The following is a 15,197-nucleotide window of genomic DNA, read 5'->3' as shown; positions in this document are numbered from 1 at the left end:
TAAAAAATCACTCATATGTATAATTAAAGGAAAAGGTGGCACATTTTACGATTAGTAAATGAAAAACTATAAGATTACTTGCAGAAGATGTATTATTTGATACACTGGCAATTGTACAGATAAATGCCAGATTTAAGAATGTGTTTAGGAATTGCATTCATTATATACATTCTAGGTTTCTATAGCACTAAACAGTGTTTGGTACAATAAGAAAGGAAATTTGTATATCAAGCACGAATCACTGTAAATATGCAAATTTGTCTGCACTGTAGGAGATATTTGATTTTCAGAGTTGGAATTGATAAGATCTGACACAAGGAGAATTAAGTTATGTCCTGTAAATCAATAGATCCAACATTGATTATGAGCCCAAGTTTCCATAGTGTCTGTTGATGTAATGTGAACTTGTTTCATATTGGGTTTGGGTGCTGTTCTAGACACAAATTCATTCCAGAGGGCCACTTAACTATTGTTTGGTATCCACTGAATATATTATTGTCATTAAGTTAGTGATTCAAAGAGTAGATCGTTATAGTAATTTTCAATGGACACAGTACTGCAGAGGTGATATAAATAAACATTTCTGCCAATTCTAGCTCAAAGGCCAACATATTGAGCTTATTGGCAATAGGATTAAATCTTGATTTTAAAGTAACCAGCAAATATATTAGTAGCTTCACTGCTTTCTATCACTAATTTTACCTAAAGATTATAATAATATATAGAAATGTCTCTTATTTCCTTGAATCCAGCATCTTCCTGATGGCATTGGATTGCATCTGCAGGCATCCTGCAGCAAGGTGCAAAACAAGGACAACCTGCTACCCATTGTGTATAGTGGCTTACTAATACAGATAGGAACTCAACTTAACCCTTCCTGGGTGAAGGCTGTTACAAGACAAGATGATGGTGTTGCATGAAATTAATCTATATTTTTACTTTGCTAATTTTGAGAAAGTTATCAATATTATTCTTCATTGCATATTAACAATTATGTTTAAGATAAAGAAAGAGTGAGAACTTACAGAAGATGCACCACTTGCACAAATTTCCAACATAATGCAGTCTATCAACTGAAGTGTGAACAAGCCTGCTTCAAGTCGACGTAGATAGAATTGGTCTTCATGATCTTCATCTAATTCTTCATTCATTTCCATTATTCTCTGCAAAGATAAACATTACATGGATATTCCATATGACAATGCTTTATGTCTTAAGCTTTTTTTTACATTTTTAAAACACCATTATTAGCATTACATTCTTTTAATTTTTTTACATTAAAATTTTTTTACTTTCTATGATGAGACAAAGAATACGAGTGTAACAGGATGGTAATTTACAATGAATGTGTATATTTAGTTAACTAAGCCTGAACAATCCAGGTTTCTGAAAAGAGATCTGTGAAATTTGAAGTCACATGGAGCCAAACCAAACTGTTTTAAATAATATTAATATATATAAATATATATAAATATATATATATATATATATATACATACATGCATACATGCATGCATACATACATACATACATACATACACACACACACACACACACACACACACACACACACACATAAATAAATAAATAAATAACAACAGATGGATAATGTGTCAAATCACTACAGCTGCTTCCAATGAATTTTTAATTGATTAATGGAGACATTACATCATCAGAAAAAAAAAAACGTTTTCACCAGGTGAATACTTGAACTATAACATTCAAAATCCAATGGGATGTGCATCTTTCTGATTCTGTGACCCTTGCCCATACTTTGGTACCTGCATATATATTCATCTATTTTTGTTGTGTATACATTTTACTTTTTGACCCAACCTGGTGCCTTATCACTGAAGTGCCTGATCTATCACATGTATATATATATATATATATATAAGCACACACACACACATATAAGACCCGTCCTCCACAGCAGAAGTGTTAAGGCCACATCACCTGGTGAAGAGGATTAGCCTGCAAGAGTCCTGTGCTGGTGTCACGTTAAAATCACCCAGCACACACTGTAAGGTGTAGCAATGGCAAATTTCAGGGAGCATAGAGGTTTTAAAGGATGCAATGTCTCAGCAACTAACAACTGATGCAGGTAGTTTGTTCCTTGCTTCAGCAACTCTGAGTGTGAAAAAATGTTTCTGAAAGTCATGGGAGCTGTGCTGTTTTCTGACTTTGTAGGCATGCCTACATGTGTTAGACACATGGAGCTCAAAAAAGGTGTTCAAGGTGGTTGTTGGCATGATGGTTAATAATTTTGTGGGTGTTTACCAAGTCAGTCGCCAGATGTCGGAGCTTCAATGTATCTATGCCTAGGGAAACAAGACACCCTCAGCCTTCTTGATGATGATGATGATACACATACATACACATTCATAAAGAGAATACTTTTTTTTACTATAAATCACAATATAAAATTTGTATAAATGACTTACATGTTTTTCTTTCTCAATTTGATCATCAACACGATGTACTTTTTCCAAATATTTGAAATGTAATTCCAATAATCGTTCAACCTGAAAAAATAACATATAACATGAGGTTGTACTGACAAAGTTGATATTTCTCACTAAATGATTTTCTTTTTACATTGTGGCAAAATTCTACTAGATATAGCTACAATTAAATGAAAGTGTAGAAAGAATTAAAAATATTGGGTTGTCCAGAAAGTTTGTGCCGCTTTATAGTAGCTTACCTTTCGACTTATTTGCCATGAAACCACCTCAATTCTGGGAAGAGGGTATTTTCAAGTTAAAGGAAAGATGGAGACGCATTGTGCAACAAAATGGTTCATATTTGGTTGATTAAAAATGTAATGGCAAGTATTTATTGACCTTTCTCTTTCCTTTAAAAATCGGTATGAACTTACTGGACAACCCAATTTAATGTAACTAGAAATCTGATACAAACAAACCAAAATATCTACTTTTTAAAGATGCAAAATAGTTAATTGCAACAACTGATAAGCATTATCTACCCTTATAAGCAAATGGAAGTAAATTTTTCAGTGACAGGCTAATTTTTGAAAGTAGGCAATAAAAGTAGGGAACTTTTGGAATTAATAAAACATCAGTGAGAAAACAGCAAAGAAACTTGAACCAGTATGCACAGGCGTGGCTGTGTGGTAAAAAGCTTGCTTCCTAACCACTTGGTTCTGGGTTCAGTCCCACTGCGTGGCACTTTGGGCAAGTGTCTTTTACTATAGCTTCAGGCCAACCAAAGCCTTGTGAGTGGATTTGGTAGACAGAAACTGAAAGAAGCCTGTCGTATGTGTGTGTGTCTGTGTTTGTCCCCACAACATCGCTTGACAACTGATGCTGGTGTGTTTACGTCCTCATCACTTAGCGGTTCAGCAAAAGAGTCCGATAGAATGAGTACTAGGCTTACAAAGAATAAGTCCTGGGGTATATTTGCTTGACTGAAGGTGGTGCTCCAGCATGGCCACAGTCAAATGACTGAAACATGTAAAAAATTAGTAATGTACAGTTAAGCAGAGTGTTTTATTGAGCATGTGAAGTGAGAAAGAGACAGAGAAGGAGGGAGAGTGAGAAAGATAGCTACTTCCACTGACTACGCTGTGAGTGAGAATATGAAGAAATTATTACAAATAAGAGATGTCAAATGTCTAAACCTACTGAGTACTCTATAAAAATCAAATGAAAAAACGAAAAATATACTTTACCTTTTCATGATCATTTTCAGTAAATTTATTTAGAAGTCTCTGCCGTTGGGTGCCTTGACAATTCCTCAATAAATTACAGATAATTGATGTAATGTGTTCTAAAAAATAAAAATATAAAGAAAGCACATATATATTTCTTTCAGCTTCTGTCTACCAAATCCACTCACAAAGCTTTTGTCAGCCTGAGACTATAGTAGAAGACACTTGCCCTAGGTGCCATGTAGTGGGACTGGAGCTATGTGGTTGGGAAGCAAGCTTCTCACCACACAGCCACGCCTGCACTTATACCTTTCATATTTTACTTGTTTCAATCACTGAACTACAGCCACGCTGGGGTACCTCTTTAAAAGGTTTAGTCAAACAAACTAACCCCAGTACTTATTACTGTAAAGTTATAAGGGTGTAAACAAACCAACACCAGTTGTTAAGTGGTGGTGGGGGACAAACATACACCAACATACACAAAATGGGCTTCTTTCAGGGGGACAAACACAAAGACAAAGGCATACACACACATATAAATATGTAAACATCATCATCATCGTCATTGTTTAACGTTCGCTTTCCATGCTGGCATGGGTTGGACGGTTTGACTGGGGACTAATGAGCCAGATGGCCACACCAGGCTCCAATCTGATCTGGCAGAATTTCTACAGCTGGATGCCCTTCCTAATGCCAACCACTCATATATATATATATATATATATATATATATATATATATATATATATATATATATATATACATACACACGACGGTCTTCTTTCAGTTTCCGTCTACCAAATCCACTCACAAGGATTTGGTTGGCCTGAGACTATAGTAGAGGACATATGTCCAAGGTGCCACATAATGGAACTGAACCCAAGATCACATGGTTGAGAAGCAAGGTTTTTAGTCACACAGCAATGCCTGCACCTATGAAATTGTTAAAAAACTATTTGTTAAAGAAATTTAACAACACTAAACAAACCATATTAACTACTCATATTTGGTAGGATTAACCCAACTAATTATATGATGGGCGTAAGTGGATTAATGCAACAAACAACCTTTAAGTAAATGTTGCAATATTAGTTTACCTTCTAAGGCGGAAAGCTGGTAGAAACGTCAGCACGCCAGGTGAAATGCTTAGCGGTATTTTGTCTGTCTTTACGTTCTGAGTTCAAATTCTGCTGAGGTCGACTTTGCCTTTCATCCCTTCGGGGTCAATAAATTAAGTACCAGTTACGCACTGGGGTCGATGTAATCAACTTAATACCTTTGTCTGTCCTTGTTTGTCCCCTCTATGTTTAGAGGCTTGTGGGCAATAAAGAAATAAGAAACGTTAGCATGCTAGGTGAAATGCTTAGCGGTATTTCATCTGCCGTTACGTTCTGAGTTCAAATTCTGTCAAGGTCGACTTTGCCTTTCATCCTTTCAGGGTCAATAAAGTAAGTACCAGTTGCGTACTGGGGTTGATCTAATTGACTGGCTCCCTCCCACAAAAATTTCAGGCCTTGTACCTATAGTAGGAAAGAATATTATTTTACCTTCTAATTCTTCCATAATTGGTCCAGCTTTACTCTGTTTAGGTGTTTTCATGAAAAGAGGAAATATTGTCCGGAGACCCAAAATATCAATAAATTTCTGACAGTTGTCTGCTCCTTCTGATCCTGTCATAGAATGGTTCAACACTTTAATAGCACTGTTACGAGACATTCGTTTCTCCCTAAAAAAAAAAAAAAAAAAAAAAAAAATTCTATTGGTTAGAATAATGCAATATACTGGTAATAGATACACAGAAATAAAACACTAGATAATTATAAAACAAAGACTTGGTTTTTAGTGCTGGAAAAATGCCTTGTGTTATTTGTTCCAGCTCTTTAAGGCAGTGAGCAGGCAGATTTGTTAGTACACCAGGCAAAATGCTCGGCGGAATTTTGTCTGTCTTAATGTTCTGAGTTCAAATTCTGCTGAGGTTGACTTCAGCTTCCATCCTTCCGGGGACAATAAAATAAGTACCAGTTGAGCACTGAGGTTGATGTAATCAATTTACTCAATCCCCAAAATTGTTGGTTTTTTGCCAAAATTTGAAACCATTATTTGTTCTAGCTCTTTATATTCAGGGTTTAACTTTGCCTTTCTTTCTTCCAGGATTGATAAAATTAAGTAATAACGTAGCATTAAAGTCAATGTCACCAACACCCTCTCTTCAAAATTGTTGGAGTAACAAGAATGTTTGTGTAATGCAGGTGGACAAATACATCAGGGTATTTTGTTCAAAAGCACTAGTTTATTGGTTCTTCATTGGATGTATGTTGGAAAAAGAGAAACACACATATATATATATATATGATGGGCTTCTATGCAGTTTCTGTCTATCAATTTCTATTCACAAGGGATTGGTTAATCTCATGCAGTGGGGTTAAACCTTGAAACATGTGGTTATGAACTGAACTTCTTAACTAAATAATTGAGCTTGCACTAATTATTCCTCTAATATATACTATGATAGACCTCTTCTTTATAACGAAATTTATGCCATCATCATCTTCATCCTTTGAACATCCCTTTTTCCATGCTTGCATGAATCAGATGAGGTTTGTGGAAGCAGTGTATTCTCTTTCTATCACCAACTCTTATTTGTTTCCAAACATGATATTTCTCAGTGGTTGGACATGTTTTCATGAAAGATTGGAAATGAAGGACATTACTTGAATGACAGGACCTCTTGTTTACAACCAATTCATGCTTGCAAGGAAACACACAGGCATACTCACCCATGTACATGCTCAAATACATATATATACACATTACAGGCTTCTTTCAATTTGCATCTACCAAATCCATTCACTTATTTACAAGGCTTTGGATGGTCTGGAGTTATAGCAGACGTTTGACCATGTCATTGAATTAAATTTATAAATATTTCATACATTTTACCACACTACTTTATTTTCTTTTATCAATAAAACTACTACTCCGTCATATGTAAACAAATTTAAGTTTGTTTTTGAAGCACTGAAATGTATTGTAGTACAAGTAGAAAGATATATTTTTCAACACGTAAATACTGATAGAACAGTATACATGGGATAATATCCCTTACAGAGCAGAAGAATTTGTCAGTAAAGTAGTTTAGCTTAATGGTAGAGCACTTGACCAGAAATCAAAGGGATGTGAGTTCCATTCTCATGGCTGGTTGCTGACAGATTTTTCTGCTTTGTAAGGGATATTATCCCATGTATACTGTTCTATCAGTATTTACGCATTGAAAAATATATCTTTCTACTTGTACTACAATACTACTCCATGTCTTTTGTTCAGAATGTTACTTGTGTTAAAAGGAATTTCAATAAAATAGAATAATTTGTCAAACCTGAGCATAAGATTCATCAGCTGTAGACCTTCTCCTTTTAGAAATTTGGCACGATTGCAGGGCAACATCAAAGCAGAGCACAAACAATTGAACAAGTTTTCCATTAGTTCAATTTCATCTCTGTTAACAGGATCATGTCTTTTATAAGACTATGCATAGAAATAAAACAAATATAAATAAAATTAAAGCAATTAAAAATGAAAACAAAGAAACAAAAATAAGTTTCCAGATACCCATTGCTTCACATCTTTTGTGATCAGTTTTGCCTACATTGAGCTTTGTTTATTAGGAGAGAAACTCAGTGAGGAATAACATCTATAGAGACTTTGTGGGTCCTAGTTGTAGGCATTTTGTTTGATAAATGATTGTGCCTTTGTACTATTGAAAGAGATAAGGTTAGTATGACCCTGTGAGAAGATATTTTCAAGATCACTGTTCATAGATCACTGTTCATATAGATTTAGAGTGAAATATTTAGATTGCATATGGATGACACTTGGTTAGAGACAGTGGTTGTTGTTAGGGGTCATTGATGTATAATAGCGAAGGTTGGGGGATGAAAACTGAACTTTATAAGTACACCAGAGTTAATAGATCTTCATCAGTACATACCACAATGGTGTGATCCGATAGTAGGAAACCACTGATCCAAGTGATGGAAGGGCAACATTACCGTTTTTATCAAATTTCATGAGTGTGAGAGCTCACTGGTGTGTGACATGAGAGAATAACTTTGCAGTAGATCTAGCTTTATAGAAACTGTATGAATGGTTGTTTAGACAGGAGAAATTCGTGTCTTAATGACCACTAGCCATAATAGAGAAAGTTATTGTTGATGGCTGTTTCCATCGATTTTGAGATTCTAAAAGTGAATGTGATAAGTTGAAAGTTGGTAGGGTGAGAGGAGTTGCTCTACTTGGGTATAGAACACATTGTTGTGTTTTTAAAGATTAGGAGTTTGGTGAGAATCGGAGCTAGTTCTGACGCACACTGAGAATAACAAAGGAACATTGTCAGGAGTAGAGGTCTTGTTGACCTAAAGCAACCAAAAGTGTTTTCACTCTGTGTTTGTGTGTGTGTGTATGTGTGGGGCTATGAGCGTAGAGGAAAGGAAGCAATGGTTTGCGAGGAGATTTATTAAGTGTGTGAAGTGTGGAATAGGATATAAAGTAGATGTGGAACCTTTCCTCACAGTTATACTGCTTACAGAACCATCATCAATGAGAAGAGGGAAAGAGGATTATGTCAAGTTAGTAGAGAACCTTTTGGGAAAGGACAAAAAGGAGTTTGAGTATCAGCAGGGTAACTTGTGGATAGGGCAATATACAAAAGCAACCTTCATGGTTTGGATGATAGTATTTGAGTTAAGATGAGTAAAAGTATTTAGGTTGTGGGTTGTATTCTTAGCCTGAACTGCTGCAGTGGAGCTATGAATGAAGCACATAAAACTTATCTAAGTAAATATATTTAATCTGTATTGAACAAATTGATGTAAAGTGAAGTAAATAATTTTCTTTGTGAGACAAAATATATAACAACTAAATATCAAAGTAGACATCAAAACCATCAGTGTAATGTTTTTACAGCATCTAGAACTAATTTGTCACTTATGAGTACTTAAATGTTGATTTTAAATTATTTTATGCATATTTATAACAAATCATTAGCAAGAACTGCTTTACGTTAGTTTTATATGTTAAAATTAAACAGCAAACTTATACTGCATGATCCAAACCTCAAATGCACATTCCAAGACAAAAAATACTTGACTTTTTGAAATAAAATTTATATATTTTATAGAACAACTGTATGTAAATACATACAAAGATTTTGAGATTTTCTAGAGTACTACAATTTATTCTACATTATCACTTTCAAAATGTTACAATTTAAATATCGTTCATAACTTACAGCTAATTGTTGGAGCAAAACATCAATTCCGTCTAGTTCACCAATATACTGTCTGTTTTCTGGAAAATAAGGAAGGAAGGAAGGGATATGTAGTTACATAAAACTGATATTCACATTTCAAGAATAAATAAACTTTAAAATAAATTACATTTTAATCTTTCCAACTAAATGATATATATATATATGTTAATACTCCACTGAAAAACCTGTGACAATACCCCACCCTATCATGTGTGGTATCAAATGTGATGAGGTGATATTGCTGAATATACCATATTACAGCTTGTCACCATAGTGGCGCTACCTCCCTGCCAACATCCTGTCCAAGGAGGAGCACCTAAGAATAAAGAAAAGAATCAATGTCGCTTCCACAGCATTCAAGATAACTAGGAGTTATCTTGAATTAGTCTCAGATACTGTTACTCTTCTCTAGATCACCATCATCATTTAACGTCCATTGTTCATACTGGCATGCGTTGGACAGTTTGACCAGGTCTGGCAAGCTGGAAGGCTGTACCAGACTCTAGTCTAATTTGGCATGGTTTTTATGGCTGGATACCCTTCCTAATGCCAACCCAAGAGTGTAATGGGTGCTTTTACGTGCCACCAGCATGAGTGCCAGTTACGTGACATCAGTGTCAGTCACAACTATGATTTCACTTGGCTTGACAGGTCTTCTCAAACACAGCATAATGCCAAAGATCTCGGTCATTTGTCATTGCCTCCATATCTAATGAAATGAGTTTGTCTAATAAGCTCACGAAACTATGTTGATTCATTAACTCTTTATCAGTCCAGAACCATAGCCATAACATATAACCCTTAGTGGTCCAGCCCATCTTACATGTAACTTATATCACATATGGTGGAATAAGCAGTATTTGCATTGTAAAGTGACAATTGTTTGATATGCATTGCTGTTACTGCTGTATTTAAATATTCCTATGGGATGTTCTGAAGAACAAGTTTTGGGTTCCACAAGCCTTGTGAATTCAACTTAAATACATTGTGGTGGTAGTAGCCATGGTCTTCAATTGTCAGTACGACAAAAACTCAACATCTTTTCTGAGGGCTCAAGCTACAAGAAAATATATTCCTATTTATCAACTTTTACAGCTAAAAGTGATAATTTCTATTAGCTTTTGAGCTTTATAGATATCATCTTAAGACGGGCATGATACTTATAAGCAGTTTTGATATTTGTAAATTCTTTACTTGAAAGGATTCAGAAAAAAGATTCATATTGTAGATACAGGTGCAGGCATTCTAGCCACATGGTTTTGGGTTCAGTCCTACTCCATGGCACCTTGGGCAAGTGTCTTCTACTATGGCCTCAACCCAACCAAAGCCTTGTGAGTGGATCTGGTAGACAGAAACTGAAAGAAGCACATGATATACATATATATATACACACACACACACACACACACATATATATATATATATATATATATATATATATATGTATATATCTATGTGTAAATGTCTTTGTGTTCATGTTTTTTCCACCCAGCTGCTTAACAACCAGTGTTGGTGTGTTTATGTCTCCTTAACTTAGTGGTTTGGTAAAAGAGATCGCTAGAATAAGCACAAGGCTTTAAAACATGGCTCCAGTTAAATGATTGAAACAAGTAAATGATGTGTAATGTACATTTGTACTATAACATAAATAGATTCCTAAATATACTTACCATCATGATTCTGAAGAAGGATCGACATTATTTCACAAGCATACAGTTTATTGGCATCAAAGGGTATTTTAGCCTGAAACCATGAAAGATTACAAATACATTTTAAGCTTAACTCAAACACAGCCATAAAAGCCATGCCAAAACAGACAGGAAAGCCTGGTGCAGTCCTCTGGCTTACCAGCTCCTGTCAAACTGTCCAACCCATGCTAGCATGGAAAACAGACATATGATGATGATGATGATGAAATTCACCCAGATATGTAAAATGTTGCCAACATCATCATCATCAAACATTTGTTGCCCATGCTGGCACGGGTTAGGCAGTTTGACCAGAGCTGGCAAGACAGGGAGCTGCACCAGACTCTAGTTTGATTTGACATGGTTTCTACAGTTGGATACCATTCCTAACGCCAACCACTTTACAGAATGTGCTGGGTGCTTTTATGTGGCACTGCCACAAGTGCTTTTCACCACCAGAGGGAAATAATTGCTATACTTATTATCATTGTTAACATACCAGAAACAAAAACTATTAAACCCAGTAGTATAATACAGTTCTATATTTAAGGGATGAGGAATTATGTACATTATTTACAATTGACGGATATTTGTCCTCATCTTGTTTGTTGTTAACACAACATTTCGGCTGATATACCCTCAGGTGCCTTGGGGAAATTTTTGAACCTAGGTTCTCATTCCTAAGGTATTATAACTCAACAATACTTATTTTTAATTCTGCTTGTAATTCATCTCATATTCATTTTCTTAATGAAGTATTGCAAACCAAGAATAGATTATTTAACCTGTTAGCATTTAGATTATTTTGTTAAATGTAATGTTTATTTATTCATGTTGTTTTGAATTAATCATGCATTATCTTGTAACTTCAAGATTCTAATGATGTGATAGTTTATTTTTAGAAAGACATTGTAGGGTGGGTGTGAGGGGCCAAATTTGGCTAGTTTGAACATAAAGCGGGTTGAATTGGCTGGATATAGCCAGTTTAAATGCTAAAAGGGTTAACTAAACTTCAAAATAGACTAACAAGAAATATATCTACTAAATTAACGGCACAAAATTGATGAATTTTTACTTAGTTACTGGTTCAAAACTATACTCTTTGACAATAGTGTGTCATATAGAATGACTTGTAACAGGCCACTTGCACAAGTAATTAATTGTAGAATTTTCTTTCTCACGTCAAAAATGAAAGAAAACACACACACACACACATGCACATGCACACACACACACAAATTTTAAAATAAAAGTCTACCTTCAATCGTTTTAAAATCCATTGCATTAAACCTTGTTGAGAAGAATCTGGACAAATCTCTGGACGGAACTCTGTGAGGTTTTCCATTATACCTGATAAAGCATTCAATACCATCATTTCAATTACTCAAATAAAATACACTCTTCCATTAAAAACTAGTATTATAGAGAATAATTAGACAACACTTTATTGCTGCCTAGTTGTCATCTATAATTAATATTAATCAGACCATACCTCAAATATGAAAACAGTTTAATCAATAAAGTTTTAAACTCTTAAGAAACTGTCAAATGAAACTGTGCGCAAACTAACAAAAGTTTGGGTCTTAAAAAAAAAGCTAAATCAATGAGTAAAGGTTTTAGTCTTAATGGCTAAGAGTGGATCCCCAATGCACTATTTAGTATTTGAACTCACCTGCTTCCAGTTGTTCTCAGTACTAGAATTTGAGTACAGAAAGTTTTTTTATAAGTGAATATGCTCTGATGTATGATATAATGTAACAAAAAAAACAAAAACAAAAAAAACAACAACAAAACAAAACAAATAATTAGATAAAATCTAATCTATAACAGACAAATTAAATATAATAGAAACTGGGGGCAATTTGTGAAATATAAGGATTAATGAATACAAATCATCCCAAAGAGCTACTGAATGCAAAGTATGAGTTTAAACAAAGACGTTAATAGGGATGAACAATCTTTTAATACCATCATTGTTTTAAGCCAGTTTCTCTATGCCATAGAGGATGATTCCAATACAACACCATCAGATCAGAACACACCATGGCTTCTTCAGTTTCATTGTAGGCTCCATTAGTATCTTCAGTTTGCTTTAAATACATTACGGCTAGTGGTAGACATAGTTTTTAATTCTTCAGTGGGTAGATGGTAGCAGTTTTATATTAAATTTTGCATTTTGTCCGCACAAGAAGACACTCAACAAAATTTTTTTTTCAATGATTTGATAGATTTTCAGTTTACTTTTACAGCTAACTAAAAGAAAACAAACTTAAAGCTTTCTGTTAAACTATTTACAATTTCAATAAGTTCTTTGGATTTAAGAACTTTATCAATTAATCTGTTATATTTGAGGGATGTTCAGATTAATGTTGTTTGATGATAAATGATAACTAGACAGCAATGAAGTATTGCTTAGTAATTAGTGTTATTCCATCTATATCATTTGACACAGTTTTAATTAACTGCCATCTTTCATACACATTACATATCTGTAACAATGCAATCTTCTCTCTTACATACCAGACGAATCCATTGACGATCCTATTTTTGTCTCAGTTCACCTGTACTCTTGTTCATGAATGGAAGATATTACACATTCAATGAAGCATGTTCACTGTATTTCTTTACAGCCTTTGTGTATCATCCCCATTTAATTCCTATACCTCACTACCATGCAACACTGCACATTGCATACAAAGGTTTATATAATCTACTTAGTCACTAATACAGGCAAGATTAACCTTCATTTATTTATGCATGAACTCAGCAAGTTTCTGAAACATTAACTAAACCACTTAAAACCAGTTGGAGCCTTTACATGGTCACTCAAACTGCTAAAAGTAGCAGGCAATTTTCCATTAAGTAATATGTTTGCAAAAAAAAAAAAAAGCCTCAAACAAGATGGTCATGGCTAGAATGCTTTTGATCAAAGATCTGCTAGATGAAGACCAATCTGTAGTTAAACACAACACTTAGTTATGGGAAGTTAATAAGTTAATAGACACCTTACCTAAAGTATTATGTACACCATCAGCCTCTTCCTTTACAGTTTCATCAAGCCTTTCCAGATTTTGAACCAGCAAAGCTACAATCTGTCCATCCAACTGTGAAAATATATAAAATCACATGTGAAAAGTGTGTATGTATGCAGGCATGCTCTCGTGTATGTGTGTTGATGTTGATTCTAATGTATTTACTGACATGTGTATAGTGAACCATGATGTTGGCTTTGTACAATGTCTTTTATAGGGAAACACTACGCTTTTGTATCAATTTGCTCACTAAGAAATAGAAACAACTGAAGTTATTTGTTGCTAGGAAAATCATTAGACTAATTACTAATTTATTTCTGAAAGAAAATATAAAAGAATATGACTTCATAATATAAAACCAAGTAAAAGTACTCAGAGCTGAAATTCAGTTTTCCCGATAACGTAGACTTGAGTGTCAAGGGACATAACAAATGCCCCAAAGTTATTTTGTTTGTGTCCCCTCATGGTTTTGCCAACCTCTACCAACATGTATACTGTTGGCTCTCGTAGTCTGTGTTTCTGATTAATGGCTTCACATCGTTACAAGAATTTTCAGTAGCAAAAATAAAGAAGATTAATTTTTTTTAATTACAAAAAAAAAAAAATAAAAAAAAAATATGTGTAACTCAATATGTGCTGCTTGTAAAAGATATCTGAGGAGATGAACGTGTCTTTCGATTGAGCCATAAGCCTATGCAATACATTGGAGAAAGCTAGCAACTTCACCAACCCCACCAGCTTTTCTTGCTTAGTATCATTGTATTTATTTCATTTCAATATACCATTCTGTTATCAGCAAGTGAATGTTAATGAGACACTTTACCTCGCTCGTTACAAGTTCTTAAACAAGCAATAAATATATCATACATATAAATATATATCATTGTTTATCATTGTTTTAACATCCACTTGTGCATGTTTGCATGTGTCAGACAGAATTTACTGAGGCAGATTTTATAGAGCTGATGCCCTTCCTATTGTCAACTCATACTTGTTTTAAGCAAAACAATATTTTCCCATGGCTAGATACCTTTTTCCTGGAAAATGGTAAATGAATGACAATGTTTGTATGATGAGGACACTCATTTACAACTATTATGCAGTGCCAAGAGAAAGAGGCATAAACACACTTGCAGTTGCTGATGCACTGAATACACAAACTACCATAGAAATTTGGGGACTCAAATTTCTGCTGCCTTATATATATGTGTGTGTGTGTGTGTGTATATCATCATTATCATTTAATGTCTGCTTTCCATGCTGGCTTGAGTTAGATGGTTTGACACTGAAATTAATAAGCTGAAGAGCTGCTCCAGGTTCCAGTCTGATTTGGCATGGTTTCTACAGCTGGATGCCCTTCCTAATGCCAACCACTCCAAGAGGGATGTAATGGGTGTTTTTACATGCCAGTTATGTGACACTGGTATCAACCATGACTATGATTTCACTTGGCTTGATGAGTCTTCTCAAGCACAGCATATCGCCAAAAGTCTTGG

General features: G+C 34.6%; 1 protein-coding gene across 2 annotated transcripts in view; it reads right to left on the bottom strand.

Annotated features, from left to right (window-relative positions):
• LOC106880108 (beta-catenin-like protein 1) overlaps positions 1-15,197 on the bottom strand; it is a 30,914-nt gene that overhangs the window by 1,286 nt on the left and 14,431 nt on the right. For both annotated transcript variants that reach the window (XM_089349766.1, XM_089349765.1), the window contains exons 6-14: positions 13,680-13,773; positions 11,928-12,019; positions 10,652-10,724; positions 8,961-9,019; positions 7,050-7,198; positions 5,221-5,399; positions 3,692-3,789; positions 2,445-2,525; positions 1,026-1,163 (exon numbers count right to left, since the gene is read on the bottom strand). In XM_089349766.1, coding sequence (XP_089205892.1) covers positions 1,026-1,163; positions 2,445-2,525; positions 3,692-3,789; positions 5,221-5,399; positions 7,050-7,198; positions 8,961-9,019; positions 10,652-10,724; positions 11,928-12,019; positions 13,680-13,773 — 963 coding nt within the window. The remainder of the gene's footprint in view (positions 1-1,025; positions 1,164-2,444; positions 2,526-3,691; positions 3,790-5,220; positions 5,400-7,049; positions 7,199-8,960; positions 9,020-10,651; positions 10,725-11,927; positions 12,020-13,679; positions 13,774-15,197) is intronic.

Source organism: Octopus bimaculoides, chromosome 3, assembly GCF_046866305.1.
Source record: "Octopus bimaculoides isolate indiv1 chromosome 3, ASM4686630v1, whole genome shotgun sequence".
Classification (NCBI taxonomy): domain Eukaryota; kingdom Metazoa; phylum Mollusca; class Cephalopoda; order Octopoda; family Octopodidae; genus Octopus; species Octopus bimaculoides.
Note: the sequence above shows the minus strand (reverse complement) of the source record. Positions and strands in the feature narration are given on the sequence as shown.